Source organism: Oncorhynchus masou, chromosome 31 (assembly GCF_036934945.1).
Source record: "Oncorhynchus masou masou isolate Uvic2021 chromosome 31, UVic_Omas_1.1, whole genome shotgun sequence".
In the NCBI taxonomy this organism is placed as follows: Eukaryota; Metazoa; Chordata; class Actinopteri; order Salmoniformes; family Salmonidae; genus Oncorhynchus; species Oncorhynchus masou.
The window spans coordinates 61,481,086-61,501,147 of record NC_088242.1 but is presented as its reverse complement, the minus strand read 5'-3'; the positions used below and the strand labels follow the sequence as shown (position 1 = coordinate 61,501,147).

Genomic DNA, 20,062 nt, shown 5'->3' with positions numbered 1-20,062 from the left:
AATGGAAATTTCTTAATGGTGAAATCTGTTCCTTTTTTTGTTCTCCATGGCAACCAGATGAAGTTCAAATGCAAATAGTGTGAAACGCAACCTGCACACAACAACAAGAAATATATGCTGTTCAAATTAACTCACCTGCGCCTCTTTGGTATTGTGATTTCAACAGCTTCAAAAACTTTCTACACAACATATTGATTACAATGGGAATCAAACTTAAGAATTGTGCTTTAAGATTGCATTTGGGATTTTAGATCAAATGTTTTGCGGTGACAGTACAGAATTTCACCTTTTAATTTGAGCCTATTTTCATACAGTGCATTCGGAATGTATTCAGACCGCTTTTCCACATTTTGTTATGTTACAGCCTTATCCTAAAATGTATTAAATATTTTTTTCCCCTCATTAGTCTACACACAATACCCCATAATGAAGTGAAAACAGGTTTTTAGAAAGTTTTCAAATGTATTACAAAAAAATAAATAATAATAATTACAATAAGTATTCAGACCCTTTGCTATGAGACTGGAAATTGACCTCTGGTACATCCTGTTTCCATTGATTGGAGTCCACCTGTGGTAAATTCAATTAATTGGACATGATTTGGACAGGCACACACCTGTCTGTATAAGGTCCCACATTTGACAGCGCATGTCAGAGCAAAAACCAAGCAATGAGGTTGAAAGAATTGTCCGTAGAGCTCCGAGACAGGATTGTGTTGAGGCACAGATCTGGGGAAGGGTACCAAAACATTTCTGCAGAATTGAAGGTCCTCAAGAACACAGTGGCCTCCATCATTCTTAAATGGAAGTAGTTTGGAACCACCAAGACTCTTCCAAGAGCTGGCCGCCCGGCCAAACTGAGCAATCAGGGGAGAAGGGCCAAGAACACGATGGTCACTCTGACAGCCCCAGAGTTCCTCTGTGGAGATGGAATAACCTTCCGGAAGGACAACCATCTCTGCAGCATTCCACCAATTTAAGCCTTTATGGTAGAGTGGCCAGACGGCAGCCACTCCTCAATAACAGGCACATGACAGCCCGCTGGGAGTTTGCCAAAAGTCACCTAAAGGACTCTCAGACCATGAGAAACAAGATTTTCTGGTCTGATGAAACACAAATTGAACTCTTTAGCCTGAATGCCAAGCGTCACATCTGGAGTAAAACTGGCACCATCCCTACGGTGAAGCATGGTAGTGGCACATCTCTGAAGAGACCTGAAAATAGCTGTGCAGCGACGCTCCCCATCCAACCTGACTGAGCTTGAGAGCTTGAAACCCCCCAAATACAGGTGTGCCAAGCGTGTAGCGTCATACCCAAGAAGACTCCAGGCTGTAATATCTGCCAAAGGTGCTTCAACAACGTACTTATTAAAGGGTCTGAATACTTGTGTGATTTTAAGTTTGTTTTTTTTGCAAAAAATGAACAAAAACAATTGCTTTGTCATTATGGGTTATTGTTTTACAAACAATGTCATCAATTTTAGAATAGAGCTGCAATGTAACAAAATGTGTAAAAAGTCAAAGGGTCTGAATACTTTCTGAATGCACTGTATCTATTTAACCGTTCAGAAATGAAAACACAATGCATGTGGAGCGGCAGGTAGCCTAGTGGTTAGAGCATTGAGCCAGTAACATCAGGTTGCTGGTTTGAATAACCGAGCTGACAAGGTGAAAACTGTCTCCTTGAGCAAAGCACTTAACTCTAATTTGCTCCAGGGGCACAGTACTAATATGTCTGATTCACTGAGTAGTGTATAAATTCATGGTAAATAATGTATTGTGTCATTTTGGAGTCACCTTTTTTCATTTTAAATAAGAATAGAATATGTACTTGAACACTTCTACATTCATGTGGATGCTACCATCATTACGGATAATCATGAATCAATCGTGAATACCGATTTAGTGAGAAAGATGGTGGCATAAATATCACAAACAACTGCAAATTAATCAAACAAGTTTGTCGATTCACAAGCTTAATGTCGTCATTGTGTGCTAGAAATACAATATCAGTCAAAAGTTTGGACACACCTACTCATTCAAGGGTTTTTCTTTATTTTTACTATTTTCTACATTGTAGAATAATAGTGAATACATCAACACTATGAAATGGAATCATGTAGTAAGCAAAATAGTTTTAAACAAATTAAAATATATTTTATGAGATTCTTCAAAGTAGCCAACGTTTGCCTTGATGACAGCTTTGCACACTCTGGGCATTCTCTCAACCAGCTTCACCTGGAATGTTTTTCCACCAGTCTTGAAGGAGTTGTGCTGAGCATTTGTTGGCTCCTTTTCCTTCACTCTGTGGGACTATCATTTGTTTTTCAACAGGACAATGACCCAACACACCTACAGACTGTGTAAGGACTATTTGACCAAGAAGGAGAGTGATGGAGTGCTGCATCAGATGACCTGGCCTCCACAATCACCCAACCTCAACCCAATTAAGATGGTTTGGCATGAGTTGGACCACAGAGTGAAGGAAAAGGAGCCAACAAGTTTCAAGCACAAGTCCTTCAAGACTGTTGGAAAAGCCTTCCAGGTGAAGCTGGTTGAGAGAATGCCAAGAGTGTGCAAAGTTGTTGTCAAGGCAGAAGAATCTAAAATATATTTTGATTTAACACTTTTCTGCTTACTACATGATTCCATGTGTTATTTCATAGTTTTGATGTCTTCACTATTATTCAACAATGTAGAAAATAGTGAAAATAAAGAAAAACCCTTGAATGAGTAGGTGTGTCCAAACTGTTGACTGGTACTGTGTGTGTATATAGGACAAAATACTAAACTTTTGACAAAATGTATTAAATTATTAATGAATTTGTCCAAATACGTAAGACACCTTGACATTGGGGGACTAGATACATAAAGTGCATTAATTTCTAAATGGTAGAACAGATATGTATGAAAATATCCTTAATTGAAAGGTGACGTTATGTACTTGTCTCATATACAACATTTGATCTCAAATCTAAAATGCTGGAGTACAGAGCCAAATTAAACTTTTTAGCTTCACTGTCCAAATAAATACGTAGGGGAGTGTGTATAAGATCATAACCTGTCTACATGTAAAAAGAAAAACACAAAAAAAACATTCCTTTCTGCCACCTGTCATGGATGCGAGCTCACTGTTCAGTCTGTGCTTCTATCCTGCTTTTGCCTACAAACAACAATAATCACCTTTTAACACAGGCCTCTCCTCACCCTTTCCTTACCTCCGTCTCCTCTCACCACTTGCTCCCACCATCAACACCCAGTGTGCTGTCTGCTAACCCTCATCAAAATCATCCTTGTCCTCCTCACAATGTCTCCTCTCATTATGTCTTTGTGACAGAACAGCACATTGACATGGCTGTACCCAGCAAGTCCAAATCATCCACCTCAAGGTTCCCCCAACTGTGTTAGATGGTGTGTTTATCTTACTGTGAGACTAGGAAGTGGTTAGACTAGATGGACAGGGAGCCAAAATGTCCCTCAGGAGCATTCCCTGTTCGTTTAGATAGTACTGTTGTATAACGATGTATATTGACAACGGACAGAGACGCCACTCTGAATAGATATATATGCTGTATATATGCTGTTGTACCATGGATCACAATGGATGAGACAGTCAGAGGGACCCCAGACATATCTTTGCCCAGAATTGACCATGGTTGACTGCTGTATATTCACTTGCTGAAATCCAGTTCTTCACCCTCCAGATGTGGAAGTGCAGAGAATGAAAAAAGCGGTGGAGTCACTGATGGCAGCTAATGAGGAGAAGGTACAGTGAACTACAGTTGACCCCCTCACCCCATCTCATTACTCTCGGATAGATGGTCTTGTTAAGTTTAATGTGGCAGGCCAAAGAAGAGGTTACAACCTCTCCGAACCTCTGTTAAAAAAAAAAGATCTCTCTGTACCTTGTCACCTGGCTTTTACTTTGACCTTTGTGTGACCCCTCTGCACCTGTAGGATCGTAAGATTGAGGAGCTGAGGCAGTCGCTGCAGCGCTACAAGAAGGTCCAGGACATGGTGATGTCAGTGCAAGAGAAGAAAGGTTTGAGAAGCCATGTTCTATTTCTAAAACCATGTCCGATCACCTTGATGTAAATCAAATCAAATTGTATTAGTCACATGCACCGAATACAACAGGTGTAGTCCTTACAGTGCAATGCTTACTTACAAGCCCCTAACCAACAATGCAGTTTCAAAAAATACAGACAAGAATAAGAGATTAAAAGTAACAAGTAATTAAAGAGCAGCAGTGAAATAACAATGGCGAGACTATATACAGGGGGTCACCAATACAGAGTCAATGTGAGGAGGCACCGGTTATTTGAGGTAGTATGTACGTCTAGGTAGAGTTATTAAAGTGACTATGCATACAGTTGAAGTCGGAAGTTTACATACACTTAGGTTGGAGTCATTAAAACCTGTTTTTTAACCACGCCACAAATTTCTTGTTAACAAACTATAGTTTTGGCAAGTCTGTTAAGACATCTACTTTGTACATGACACAAGTAATTTTTCCAACAATTGTTTAGACAGATTATTTCACTCATAATTCACTGTCACAATGCCAGTGGGTTAGAAGTTTACGTACACTAAGTTGCCTGTGCCTTTAAACAGGTTGGAATATTCCAGAAAATGATGTCATGGCTTTAGAATCTCTGATAGGCTAATTGACATCATTTGAGTCAATTGGAGGTGTACCTGTGGATGTATTTCAAGGCATAGCTTCAAATGCAGTGCCTCTCTGCTTGACATCATGGGGAAATCAAAAGAAATCAGCCAAGACATTTACATTACATTTACATTTAAGTCATTTAGCAGACGCTCTTATCCAGAGCGACTTACAAATTGGTGAATTCACCTTCTGACATCCAGTGGAACAGCCACTTTACAATAGTGCATCTAAATCATTAAGGGGGGGGGGGGGGTGAGAAGGATTACTTATCCTAGACCTCAGGGGGAAAAAATATTGGAGACCTCCACAAATCTGGTTCATCCTAGGGAGCAATTTCCAAATGCCTGAAGGTACCACGTTCATCTGTACAAACAATAGTACGCAAGTATAAACACCATGGGACCACGCAGCCATCATACCTCTCAGGAAGCAGATGAGTTCTGTCTCTTAAAGATGAACTTACTTTGGTGCGAAAAGTGCAAATCAATCCCAGAACAACAGCAAAGGACCTTGTGAAGATGCTGGAGTAAACCGGTGCAAATAGTCTGGGTAGCCATTTGACTAGGTGTTCAGGAGGCTTGGGGGTAGGAGCTGTTTCGAAGCCTCTTGGACCTAGACTTGGTGCTCCAGTACCACTTGCCTTGCGGTAGCAGAGAGAACTGTCTTTGACTACGGTGGCTGGAGTCTTTGACAATTTTTTGGTACAGAGGTCCACTACCCTCTGTAAAGCCTTGCGGTCGGCGGCCAAGCAGTTGCCATACCAGTGAGTGATGCAACCAGTCAGGATGCTCTCGATGGTGCAGCTGTAGAACGTTTGAGGATCTGAGGAGCCATGCCAAATCTTTTGTCTCCTGGGGGGGAATAGGTTATGTCGTGCCCTCTTCACGACTGTCTTGGTGTGCTTAGTTTGTTGGTGATGTGGACGCCAAGGAACTTGAAGCTCTCAACCTGCTCCACTACAGCCCAGTCAATGGGAATGGGGGCATGCTCTGTCCTCATTTTCCTATAGTCCACAATCATCTCCTTTGTCTTGATCACATTGAGGGAGAGGTTGTTGTCCTGGCACCACACAGCCAGGTCTCTGACCTACCCCCCCCTAATAGGCTGTCTCATCGTTGTCGGTGATCAGGCCTACCACTGTTGTCAGCGGCAAATGTAATGATGGTGTTGGAGTCGTGCCTAGCCAGGCAGTCATGAGTGAACAGGTAGTATAGGAAAGAACTGAGCATGCACCCGTGAGGGGCCCCTGTGTTGAGGATCAGCATGGCGGATGTGTTGTTACCTACCCTTACCACCTGGGAGCGGCCTGTCAGGAAGTCCAGGATCCATTTGCAGAGGGAGTTTTTTTCCCAGGGTCCTTAACTTATTGATGAGCTTTGAGGGCATTATGCTGTTGAATGCTGAGCTCTCGTCAATGAATAGCATTCTCACATAGGTGTTCCTGTTGTCCATGTGGGAAAGGGCAGCGTGGAGTACAATGGATATTGCATCATCTGTGGATCTGTTGGGGTGGTATGCAAATTAAGTGGGTCTAGGGTTTTTGGGATGATAATGTTGTGAGTGATGGCCAACCTTTCAAGGCACTTCATGGCTACATACTTGAGTGCTATGGGTCGGTATTTGTTTACGCAGGTTATCTTAGTGTTTTTGGACACAGGGACTATGTTGGTCTGTTTGAAACATGTTGGTATTAGACTCGGACTGGAGAGGTTGAAAATGTTAGTGCCAGTTGGTCAGTGCATGCTCGGAGTACACATCCTGGTGAACCATCTTGCCTTGTGAATGTTGACCTGTTTAAAGGTCTAACTCACTTCGGCTGTGGAGAGTGTGATCACTCAGTCGTCCAGAATAGCTGGTGCTCTCATGCATGTTTCAATGTTTGCTTAAAGTGAGCATTGAAGTAGTTTAGCTCGTCTGGTAGGCTCGTGTCCCTGGGCAGCTCTTGGCTGTGCTTCCCCTTGTAGTCTGTAATGGTTTGCAAGCCCTGCCACATCTGACAAGAAAATCAAATTTTATTTGTCACATACACATGGTTAGCAGATGTTAATGCGAGTGTAGCGAAATGCTTGTGCTTCTAGTTCTGACAATGCAGTAATAACCAACAAGTAATCTAACTAACAATTCCTAAACTACTGACTTATACACAGTGTAAGGGGATAAAGAATATGTACATAAGGATATATGAATGAGTGATGGTACAGAGCAGCATAGGCAAGCTACAGTAGATGGTATCGAGTACAGTATATACATATGAGATGAGTATGTAAACAAAGTGGCATAGTTAAAGTGGCTAGTGATACATGTATTACATAAGGATGCAGTCGATGATATAGAGTACAGTATATACGTATTCGATAAATAATGTAGGGTAAGTAACATTATATAAGGTAGCATTGTTTAAAGTGGCTAGTGATATATTTACATCATTTCCCATCAATTCCCATTGTTAAAGTGGCTGGAGTTGAGTCAGTGTCAGTGTGTTGGCAGCAGCCACTCAATGTTAGTGATGGCTGTTTAACAGTCTGATGGCCTTGAGATAGAAGCTGTTTTTCAGTCTCTCGGTCCCAGCTTTGATGCACCTGTACCTACCTCGCCTTCTGGATGATAGCGGGGTGAACAGGCAGTGGCTCGGGTGGTTGATGTCCTTGATGATCTTTATGGCCTTCCTGTAACATCGGGTGGTGTAGGTGTCCTGGAGGGCAGGTAGTTTGCCCCCGGTGATGCGTTGTGCAGACCTCACTACCCTCTGGAGAGCCTTACGGTTGAGGGCGGAGCAATTGCCGTACCAGCTGGTGATACATCCCGCCAGGATGCTCTCGATTGTGCATCTGTAGAAGTTTGTGAGTGCTTTTGGTGACAAGCCGAATTTCTTCAGCCTCCTGAGGTTGAAGAGGCGCTGCTGCGCCTTCTTCACGATGCTGTCTGTGTGAGTGGACCAATTCAGTTTGTCTGTGATGTGTATGCCGAGGAACTTAAAACTTGCTACTCTCTCCACTACTGTTCCATCGATGTGGATAGGGGGGTGTTCCCTCTGCTGTTTCCTGAGAGCCGGTGTAGTACGATGCTGCCTTGTGAATGTCTTGTCAGATGCAGTTTAAGTAGTGATACAGAAGAGATTTATAAGAGCTGATATAAGTGTTCTTGAAGTCAAATCTTTAAATTTCAAAGCTTCACATTTCTGGCATTGGTTTCCAATAGAATGGACAACTCTGAACTCTCTCTCTCTCTAGGCTACATACAAATCTGACTGCTAAAAATAACTCATCTTCCATTCCAGACAAAACCAAAGATGGTGAGAGTGATGAGAGTCACAGCGACAACTCCCTCTCTGTGATGTCAATGACGACCACCCCGGTTGCCCTGGAGTCGGAGAGGCACGCGCTAGCTGGAGTCGAGGAAGTAGCAGCAAAGAGCCCAGACGAGGTACAGGATTACGTGATGATTTATAGATTGACTAAACAGGCTAAGGCTCTCGGATCACGGAACAGATTATATTTCTATTAATTAATCTGTCACCCTCATTAGACCGTCTCAAAAATCCTTGATGTCCTCCAACCAATGAAACAGTCAATGATGACACATGCTGTCCTTAGATTTCACACTTCTGAACGAGGTGTTGAGTCGCTGTCACTTTGTCAAATTAGTCTGATAACATTAAATGTAGCTTTGCAGTGACACTTGTCTTTTTGAATTATGACAACACCATTGTCTTGCCTGCTCGTTAGTCTTAGTCTACTAAATCGTGAAAACACCTTGACACAACAGAAAAAAGTACCATCTGACTTTGATGGCGGTTGTATTTTACTACATGTTTTTCCCCGTTTTGGTCCTCTGCCTCAATGCATAGCTGGAGACGCACTATGGGGCTACTGAAGGGCCTTCGGCAACAACCCACCCTTCAGTCCAGTCAGCCTGCGCTCAGAGCGTGCCAGAGCTTAACCAAGTTGAACCTGAGAGGTGAGCTGAACTAGATGCTTATCTATAATCTCTGTAACGGGCTTCAGCTAAACCCGTGGGACTATTTCCACATTTTCTTCCAGAACAACATCTGCCTTTCTTCAAGAACAACGTTAGTGTTTGGCTTTGGGTGTCTGTCCAGTGCTGTTCTTTTTACTAGGAACCAAATGGGACAAAGCGGGAACGGACCTACCTGAATTTCCCCAATAGACACTCTTGTTTACATTGCAAAATGTTTTGCTACTGTGTACACACCTGTTGATGAACAAAGTACCTTAGTATGAACATTATATGAACAAAGTACCTGTGTACCTTAGTTTGGCCCTGAGCAGAGTGAGCTGACTAGGAAAGAGATGTCTTGAATGGTGTGTAGACCTAGTTCCTCAAATGAGACTCGGCTGTGGAAAAGGTCAACGCTAAGGCAAGACGAGGAGTGATATCTTGCCTTAGATTAACAAAGTACCTATGTACCTTAGTTTGACCCTGAGCAGAGTGAGCTGACTAGGAAAGAGAGATGTCTTGACTGGTGTGTAGACCTAGTTCCTCAAATGAGACCCGGCTATGGAAAAGGTCAACACCTAGGCAAGATATCAAGCCTCATCTTGCCTTAGCGTGGTAAATGGGGCATAATTCATGACATTTGGACACCACGAGGTCCAAGGTGTCCCATAAGGGTGTTTAAATCTGCTTGACTGACAAATAAGGCTTCCTACAACAAATATCGAGAATAATAGCCTCCACACCCATGTTTGACAGTGTACAGTATAGCGTGTAGCAGGCAGCTCACAGCTTGTCTGTTAGCATGGCGTTAGCGTCCCAACACTCTGCAGCGAGGCAGGGGATCAGGAAGTGTCACAGGAGGCCCCCCTATCATGTGATACTCCACAGTGAGTGTGCCCATGGTATGAAGCCACGTGTCGTTATCCTTTTGCTTAAAGCTTCCGCTGTCTGTCAGATTGTCTTCCTGCCAAAGGCCAGCGGTTCAGTAACGCACTTTGACCGCACCACTTGGCACATTGACTAGATTAAAGTCTTGTAGTGTTCACTGTGATGAGCTTTGCCATTTTAGGTCCCTGCATGTCCCAAAGTCAGCGAGTCAGGAAAACTTGTATGTCAGCAACAGTGAAAAGGTAAAGATATTTCTGAATTCCCTTGAAGTTCTAAAGTCATCATTATCATGATTTGTTTTGATCATTGAATTTTGTCATTAACACTCCATTCCATGTCATCATACCTGCGACAGATTACATTGGTGATTGACGAAAAGCCAACAGAGGTGAGTCTGTTCTCTACAGTGAGTGAGTGAGTTTCACCTTGGTTTCATTACATGCGTTTGATTGCCTTCTATCATATTGCATTGAAATTGATCAATCCTTTACACTTAAAGCCAAATCTACACTGTCAGTTATTTTCAAATGCAAATTCTTAAAGATTGTTTTATTTATTACTACATGTGTGTGAAATGACATGCTTCTGGCATTTGTGTGAACTGATTTAGCAGATAATGGCTATTTTGAAGGAGGTTATTACTTGCAATGACTGTGATATGTTTATTTTTACCTCCTGTGCCTTAGTTGAATGGGCTGATTGTAAGTCACTCTGGATAAGAGCGTCTGCTAAATGACTAAAATGTCAAGTTGACGTGTCAACTCTGTATGTTACTACTGTTCAGAATAAGGCTGCGGAGGACATCGGTAAGATCAGCGAGCGCCCGCCCAAGTCTCCCTCTTCATCTCGCCCAGAGGACGACAGCTTCGGTACCAAGAAGGCTCGCTCCTCCTTTGGCCGAGGCTTCTTCAAGATCAAGGGGGGCAAGAGGACAGCCAGCACCCCTAACCTGGGTAAGATAGGGTGGATGGATGGCCTAGTGTGCGTGAATGGGCTGTGGGTCTCAGGTGGAAGCTTTGTGGGGACAGGACCCATATTCACAAAGAAACTTAGAGTAGGAGTGCTGATCTTGGATCAGCTCCTCCCTGTCCATGTAACTCTGTTCATTATGAACTTAAAGGCAAAACCGATCCTAGAGCAGCAGTCTTACTCTGAGATGTTTTTTTTAATAAGGGCCCAGATATAACCCTATAACTCAATGGTTTTTGACCGTTATTTTGCTTCTTTTGTGCTCTTTTGACTTGAACTGTTAATGACATGATTAGTAAGATTGTAGTGTTATTCTTTGCTTTTAAATATATGTGCAGTGTATATACAGCAAAATGTCTTTCTCTGAGCAATTGTATTAGTATAAAATAATAAAATATCCACATTTTTTGGAGCATAGAATATAGCCTAGTATTTTAAATTATTTATTTTATACAGCCATTCCTCATCTTTATCAAGGCTGCCAATAAATTCGAACCCCACTTGTTTCTGACACTTAATTCAGACAGTAAGGAAGTTAGAGGGTTAGAGGAGAAACAATGGAAAGGGTTTACACAGGGAGTCATATCTGACATGCAGGGGAGTGGTACCACACCGGCTCTGCACAGTCTTTGTTTTATTCTGAAGACTGAGCGGTTCTTTCCAAAGAGCTTAGTTTTTCGGATGTAGCTTCTTTTTTTTTAAATGTATGCCCCTTTAACCACACCCATAGTTAAAATACATAAAAACAGCATAATTACTAGTCCCACAAACTGTTGTCTCTGTCTGATTATGAAAATGTTGCCTAGTGTGTGTGCTTTGTATGTATGTGTTATCTGCCTCCTGCCCCTACCATCATACTATGAATATCCCCTGTTGTTTTTCTCTTCAGTAACCTTTGGCCTCTTTGTGCTTTGTGTAACGCATTGTGATGACCGCAGCTGGATTGCAAGTGCCCCTATGCTAGGTACAGAATAATGGAGCCATTATGTCTTCAGGGCAAGGCGGGCTGCAGTATGGCCTCTCTGGAGGAATGACCAGTACTGGATATGACCCCTGACCTCATAAATCCCCCCCCACCCTATTCCTTCCCAAACAAACTCGACCAATTGTTGACTTTCGACTTTCACCTAACTCACAAACTTGTGTAAGCTGAAGTGTCGTTTGTAATTAAATGTCTCCCAACACTTAGAAATGTATTATAGGTTTTGAACTCTCTTGGGTGCACACTTTATATGGTATATGAGTTGAGGGTGACTTCTATATTCCATGACATATTGGTAGACATGTTGGTAGAAAGTAAGGGTAGGAATTTCTATTCTTTGTAATTCAATTTCAGAACTCATGATTCACTCAAGTTTTAATCTTGGCGGTGACCTTTTTATTCCAAGACTTAATGAAACATGCTCATGTTGATATAACTTGGGAGTTCATGCATAGAGAAGAAAGGGTTTGAATTTCCACTTTAGACATTTGACATAGAGGTTACTCTCAGGCCACCATGCACCCATGGCAAGGCCCTGTCGTGGCTCCAATTGTGGTCGTCCGTTTCGTATATAATTCTACAGTAGCTACACCAGACTTCCTTGTATACAACCACACCCATGTTACCAGCGGTTGTTCCTCGCCAAACTGCTTTTTATGAGCACCAGTGCTGGACAGCATCAAAGCTGAGAGACAGCGTTTTGTATGTTAGTTCTGTACATCTGCAAACTCTGCATGTATATGGGCTCTTTTCTATTTCTGTTCAAACTCCCCTCGCACCAAACCATATCTGGGTCTTATTACCAGATGATGTCATCTGCAATGATGCCCCCCCATAGGAATTGAACTGCCAACATTCATATAGCCTTTTCCTTAAACGCACGAACCACCGTCAGATCCTGACTGTTGTTGTTTCTCAAGGTAGACCACCTCTCTCCCTTGTACACGCTCAGTGAGGTGAGTCTCATTTAAGAATGTGTGTTTGCACGAATTATCCTCTGTTTAAGTCTAAGGAAATAGGAATTGTATGCATTTCAGTCCTGTTTTGTCTTTACACCAGTGCATAACTAGTCTTTGAATTATGTAAGGCCTACAACTAAAGTTCTCTTCAAATCAAATTTATTTATATAGCCCTTCGTACATCAGCTGATATCTCAAAGTGCTGTACAGAAACCCAGCCTAAAACCCCAAACAGCAAGCAATGCAGGTGTAGAAGCACGGTGGCTAGGAAAAAGTCCCTAGAAAGGCCAAAACCTAGGAAGAAACCTAGAGAGGAACCAGGCTATGTGGGGTGGCCAGTCCTCTTCTGGCTGTGCCGGGTGGAGATTATAACAGAACATGGCCAAGATGTTCAAATGTTCATAAATGACCAGCATGGTCCAATAATAATAAGGCAGAACAGTTGAAACTGGAGCAGCAGCACGGCCAGGTGGACTGGGGACAGCAAGGAGTCATCATGTCAGGTAGTCCTGAGGCATGGTCCTAGGGCTCAGGTCCTCCGAGAGAGAGAGAGAAAGAGAGAATTAGAGAGAGCACACTTAAATTCACATTCAATTCTCTTTAGTGCTTTTATAGTCTCCACTGCATTGCATGCATTAAGGGGGGTTCTACTAACCTAACATATGGAATTGTTTTAAAATGGTTCTGCCGTAGATCATTTAGCAACTTGATATAGAATTTTAGATTGAATTTGGCCTTTACTGCTGTTGCCCAAAGAAACACATTGAATAACATTCATAAATGGCACAAAATAAATCATAAGGAATAAGGTTTTAGAGTGTCTGTCCTATATCTAGGAGATATAAGAATGCTAGATGGGATGGGAACACAACAACTTCCATACTTCCATTTAGTGATGCACCAATATGACATTTTTGGTCGATACTGATATTTTCCTTGCCAAAAAATGAAAACGCTTTTTAGCGGCCCTTTAAGCATTCTCGTACAGTTAAATAGTTAACTCACACATGGACGCAGTGGTCTAAGGTATTGCATCTCAGTGCAAGAGGCGTCACTGCAGTCCCTGGTTCGAATCCAGGCTGTATCACATCCGGCCGTGATGAGGAGGCACATTTGGCCCAGCGTCGTCCTGTTTTGGCCGGGGTAGGCAATAATTTTAAATAAGAATTTGTTCTTAACTGATTTGCCTTGTTAAAGGTTGCACACACACACAACACACTGACCAAAAAGTTATTTTGTTAGGATTTACGCATGTCCCCATTACCAGTAGAATATAACCAAAACCCATATCTTTCACTTACTTGCTGTTCTGTTTCGTTGTTCATTTGTTCAGTCGTTTCTTTCTCAACCAGGATTTCTCATACTATGGAACCCCTTTTGGGTCTTTGCGTGTCAAAAAAGATACATGTCAAATAATGCTGTTTGACATGTCTCTGTCCCAGCTATTTGACCAATCAGGACCTGAATATGACTGCACATCACATCATTTAACAAGTTCATTCTTGTTTAAGTAGTTATTGCACATTTGATTACACAATCACTCGTATCTCATATGTCACAATGAGTCATCGATACGTATGCTATGATGCTGGTAAAGTTATCTTGCGCACCTACAGTGCTGGTCATTAAAAACAAATCTTGCTCGCTCATGGATGCAAACAATGTTCTTCCCCCAAAACATAGCAAAACGATAATCTGTTTCAATAGCTATACTTAGCTCGCTAACTATATAGCTAGGTGTCATCTAAAATAACCCTAATTTATAAGACAGTTCTTATTTGATTAATGGTGGTCGGACCCATCTATGTGAAGCTGCTAGCCACAATAATGATTAGCCACAATAGTGGGCTTTGCGGTTAGCCTTCAAAAGAAAAGTATGTCTTTGACAGTGATGCAAATTAATACAATTAGTGGAATGCCATAGTGGAATAGATCATGCTAAAGGAGTTTGGAATGTTGTTACAATAAATATGACAAAAGACAAAAAATCTGTTGAAATCACACTGGATGTATTATACTTTAGAATTGTATTGGGGCCATACGTATTTCACTATACAGCCTTAGCTATGGATTGTGAATCAATGACATGGGTTATCAGTCTACCCAGTGACACCCAGAGAATGTTAGCATCGTAGCTCTTATTGCGGGACTCTGAAACAGATGTGAATTGAGCCACATTTATTGTCAACCTATGTGTATTCCAGAGGAAAAACAATACTGCGTGGATGTTTTGGAGTCTGATAACTCTGAGGAGGACGTTGGGAAAACATATCTTGGGTATTGAGTAGACTGATACCCCATTTCATTGATCCTTAGGTAAAGCTGTACAGTGCAATATGAATGTCAATACACACAATAGTCTGACTGGGGAGGTGTTTTCACACAGTCAAAGTCCCGCAATAAGCGCCACAGTGCTAATATTTGCATAAACTCTTCACAGTTGTGTTCTGTGGGTGTCACTGAGTAGACTGATACCCATTTCATTGCTTCTCATTCCAACCTTGTTTAACATTATCTAGTCTAAATATGGCACAATTCCACCAATTATAACCTTCTGCATCACTTTCAAAGAGGTACTTTTATTTTAAAGGCAAACCGCAAATTACGCTATTGTGCCTAATCCTTTTTGTGGCTAGCTTCACAACACAACCCTGTCCAGTCGAGCCTCACTAGCCAGATGAAGCTAGCTGGCTGCTTATATCATTAGCTTCTGGAAACAGGGTTAAGTAGCTGGCTTGCTATTTATTTTCATCAACTAAAGTTCAATTTCAATAAGCAAACAATACATGGCTACCTAGCTAATACTAACTCACAAGGATTCCTAAATCATTGCTAAGAATAATGAAAATGACTGCAGTTTCTACTGGCCATTTGTTTTCAGGCTGGTTGTACTGTTGCCTGCTCGGTACCAAGCTAAAGCTAGCTACCCCAGAAGTTGTGGTCAAACAAATAATTCTTTATTACCAACCAACAGCAGTGGAGAAGGTGTACGTCGAGGAACTTAAAACGTTCCACATCACAGGCAGACTGAAATGGTCCACTCACACAGACAGTGTGGTGAAGAAGGCACAACAGCACCTCTTCAACCTCAGGAGGCTGAAGAAATTTGGCTTGACACCCAAAACCCTGACAAACTTTTACAGATGCACAATCGAGAGCATCCTGTCGGGTTGTATCACAGCTTGGTACGGCAACTGCACCACCCTCAACTGCAAGGCTCTCCAGAGGGTGGTGCGGTCTGCACAACGCATCACTAGGGGCAAACTACCTGCCCTCCATGACACCTACAGCACCCAATGTCACAAGAAGGCCAAAAAGATCATCAAGGACATCAACCACCCAAGCCACTGCCTGTTCACACCGCTACCATCCAGAAGGCGAGGTCAGTACAGGTGCATCAAAGCTGGGACAGAGAGACTGAAAAACAGCTTTTATCTTAAGGCCATCAGACTGCTAAACAGCAATCACTAACTCCGAGAGGCTGCTGCCTACATTGAGACCCAATCACTGGCCACTTTAATAAATGGATCACTAGTCATTTTATACAATGCACTCTAAATAATGCCACTTTAATAATGTTTACATTACTCATCACATGTAATACTGTATTTTAAACCATCTATTGCACTGTGCCTATGAAGCTTGGCCATCGCTCATCCATATATTTAAATATACATATTCTCATTCACCCCTTTAGATTTGTGTGTGTTAGGTAGTTGTTGGGGAATTGTTAGATTACTTGTTAGATATTACTACACTGTCGGAACTAGAAGTACAAGCATTTCGCTACACTCGCATTAACATCTGCCAACCATGTGACATTAGATTTTGATTTGTAAACACATTGTTTGTGTCGGTGTTTGCTTGTTTGTAGACCTTTTTTTGTACAGCTTTGACAGTGCTACTGATAGTGGTGGCGCTTGGCTTGCACGTGCAAATTCAGAACACACAACATTCTATAACAGAACTGTGTTATTTGACGTGTTAAATAAGCTCTAATTTGACATCAAATAGTGTTATTTGACGTTTATCTTTTTTGACAAGCAAAGACTCAAACGGCATTGCATAGTATGTCGTGAAGCTAATACCAGTGACTCTATTACTGTGTAACCCCGGTAGGGCAACATCTGAAAAATAGAGCACTTCACTTGGTAGTGTGTACCGGTGCTCGACCAGTCGGTGAAAGCCAACATCACCCACGACAGAGAACGGTTCATTGTCAAGGGCAATGAATTCCATTGTCTTGGTGTTAATGGATTTCGCCTTTTGAGTTGTCTCGCTGAAATGTTCTTACTCTTTCAAATAACTTCTTGATTTGTTAACTGCTCAAGCCACACAGCAGACATTGTGGGCTAGGTGTTGCACGTGTAGCACAACATTTTACGTGGCGTCATTACGTCATGTACCTACGTTTATATAGGTGTGCACGTCAGCATTGAAATCGGTTTTGCACATTGGCATTAAACTAGACATTGGGCCGTTACCGATGTTGGCATTTTTAGCTAATATCGTCCAATTCCGATATGTTCATTGATATATCGTGCATCCCGATTTCCTTTATTTGTTTTTAACCCATATCCAGTTACCTTCAGACGAGTCCCATGGGGCTTGTGGGGGTCGTAGTTCAAAATGGAGAACACCGTCGTGTTCTTGAGAGCCTCATCTTCCCATAGTGTCAGACCAAACCGTTCAGAATTTTAGAAAATATGTATTAACTTTAATTTTAAAGAAGTATATCTAATATTCCCAATAGCAGTAGTGTAAATGAATGACCATTATAAACAATAGTTTTTAATCTCCATCTCCTCCCTTCTTCAACATGCTCCCTTTGATGCTGTAACGTGGTCTGTATCTGCAGCCAGGCTACATCTCTAGCTATACATTTTATCTGGTTTACAAAGATACAAAAATGATCTAAAAGCCTTCATCTCTGCTGAAATTAACTACCATATGTCATTCTTGGTGAGCTGCACTTCTGCAACTGCATGATAGTGATTGGGAGTTGACTCCATAATATTCGATTCCTTGTCCGTCGACTCACATTTCTCCGCTAGGAATCGACTCCAAAGATTCAGTATTTTTGCAACAGAGGAAACTATTTGCCCTAGTCTACTTTGAGAATACAAACTCTCGCATCTTTCACAGCAAAGAAAGAGCGGGAAAGAGCGATGGGAGAGGCACAACCAGGTATAGGACGGCATGTCAGCCATCAGGTAGACAGACATGGGAGTCAACGGGCAAGGAGTCGAGGGATCAATTATTTTGAAGAATAGGGGAGGAAACCAGAGTGCCTTCATTTTGCTATTTGAATGGTTATACCAGTGACCGTGGATATTTGCATGACAAGTAACTGTTACTGGAAATTCCGGAACTGTCACAGCCCTATCGGACGCTACAGATGTTTTTGTGAGATGTCTCCTTGTCTTACAAACAGCGCTGTTGCTCTGCCACTTTCCACCGCAAATGCGGAAGGCAGACATCGGGTAGCACATGCAAGGAATAGATCTGTAGCTTAAACAGACAGATTTTTATGGGTATTTAAAACATTTTTAATTAGCGGGTTATAACAGACCAGACTGTCAGGGTATTAGTGTTGATGTCATCCCCATTGTCTCATTGTCTGGGGATTGCCTCAGCCTCTGACCCTGGGAAGCAGATATCTGTGCATGGTTTTGTCTGAAATGGCACCCTATTCCCTATACGGTGTACTATTAACCAGAGCCCTGGACAAATATAATGCACTACATAGGAAATAGGGTGCAATTTTGGACACGCCCCATGGCTGTCACCTCAGTCAGCATGGTAGCATGGCGGTGCTGATGCCTTGTTTGTACAGCTGAGACCGTGCGAGAGGGGGGCACTGACCATCTGGACCTGGCCGGGCTACCCCAGAGGTCAGCCATCAGCGACAGCACCAACACACTGACCAGTGTGACCTCCACTACCTCTCCCGAGGGCAAGAAGAAGTCCAGGGGAATCAAGGCACTCTTTGGAAAGTGAGTGTAAAGATGATTGGTACGGAACACCAAACGAAAGACACTAACTGAAAGGGAGTGATTACTTGAATTTGTCCAATACAAAATGCTTGTTTTCATTTTCTGTTCCAAAACAATTTTCTACGGTGTGCGCTAATGAATGCAACCCTGGTTAATCTTAATCTGATTTACCTTGCAATATATAGCTGAAGTCAAAAGTTTACATACACCTTAGCCAAATACATTTTAAACTCAGTTTTTCACAATTCCTGACATTTAATCCTAGTAAAAATTCCCTGCTTTAGGTCAGTTAGGATCACCACTTTATTTTAAGAATGTGAAATGTCAGAATAATAGTAGAGAGAAATGATTTATTTCAGCTTTTATTTCTTTCATCACGTTCGCAGAGGTCAGAAGTTTACATACACTCAAATAGTATTTGGTAACATTGCCTTTAAATTGTTTAACTTGGGTCAAACGTTTCGGGTAGCCTTCTATAAGCTTCCCACAATAAGTTGGGTGAATTTTGGCCCATTCCTCCTGACAGAGCTGGTGTAACTGAGTCAGGTTTGTAGGCCTCCTTGCTCGCACACGCTTTTTCAGTTCTGCCCATACATTTTCTATAGGATTGAGGTCAGAGCTATGCGATGGCCATATTCAATACCTTAACTTTGTTGTTCTTAAGCCATTTTGCCACAACTTTGGAAGTATGCTTGGGTTTATTGTCCATTTGGAAGACCCATTTGCGACCAAACTTTAACTTCCTGACTGATGTCTTGAGATGTTGCTTTAATATATCCACATAATTTTCCTACCTAATGATGCCATCTATTTTGTGAAGTACACCAGTCCCTCCTGCAGCAACGCTCCAAAATGGTACGATCTTTGTCCCCATGTGCAGTTGCAAACCGTAGTCTGGCTTTGTTTATGCCGGTTTTGGAGCAGTGGCTTCTTCCTTGCTGAGCGGCCTTTCAGGTTATGTCGATATACGACTCTTTTTACTGTGGATATAGATACTTTTGTACCTGTTTCCTTCAGCATCTTCACAAGGTCCTTTGCTGTTGTTCTGGGATTGAATTGCACTTTTCGCACCAAAGTAAGTTCATCTTTAAGAGACAGAACTCATCTCCTTCCTGAGAGATATGACGGCTGCGTGGTCCGATGGTGTTTATACTTGCGTACTATTGTTGTACAGATGAGCGTGGTACCGTCAGGCGTTTGGAAGTTGCTCCCAAGGATGAACCAGGCTTGTGGAGGTCTACAATATTTTTTTCTGAGGTCTTGGCTGATTTCTTTTGATTTTCCCATGATGTCAAGCAAAGAGGCACTGAGTTTGAAGGTAGGCCTTGAAATACATCCACAGGTACACCGCCAATTGACTCAAATGATGTCAATCAGCCTATCAGAAGCTTCTAAAGCCGTGACATTTTCTGAAATTGTCCAAGCTGTTCAAAGACAGTCAACTTAGTGTATGTAAACTTCTGACCCACTGGAATTGTGATACATTGAATTATAAGTGAAATGATCTTGTCTAAACAATTGTTGGAAAAATTACTTGTCATGCACAAAGAAGATGTCTTAAACTATAGATTTGGCAAGTCGGTTAACAAGAAATTTGTGGAGTGGTTGAAAACGAGTTTGAATGACTCCAACCTTAGTGTA

At 42.0% G+C, this 20,062-nt stretch overlaps 1 protein-coding gene across 5 annotated transcripts in view; it reads left to right on the top strand.

Annotated features, from left to right (window-relative positions):
* The window catches only part of LOC135524233 (liprin-beta-1-like), a 76,203-nt gene that overhangs the window by 32,828 nt on the left and 23,313 nt on the right, over positions 1–20,062 (top strand). For all 5 annotated transcript variants that reach the window (XM_064951592.1, XM_064951591.1, XM_064951590.1 and 2 more), the window contains 8 exons: positions 3,703–3,764; positions 3,956–4,040; positions 7,948–8,093; positions 8,518–8,627; positions 9,697–9,757; positions 9,871–9,903; positions 10,300–10,468; positions 18,262–18,421. In XM_064951592.1, coding sequence (XP_064807664.1) covers positions 3,703–3,764; positions 3,956–4,040; positions 7,948–8,093; positions 8,518–8,627; positions 9,697–9,757; positions 9,871–9,903; positions 10,300–10,468; positions 18,262–18,421 — 826 coding nt within the window. The remainder of the gene's footprint in view (positions 1–3,702; positions 3,765–3,955; positions 4,041–7,947; positions 8,094–8,517; positions 8,628–9,696; positions 9,758–9,870; positions 9,904–10,299; positions 10,469–18,261; positions 18,422–20,062) is intronic.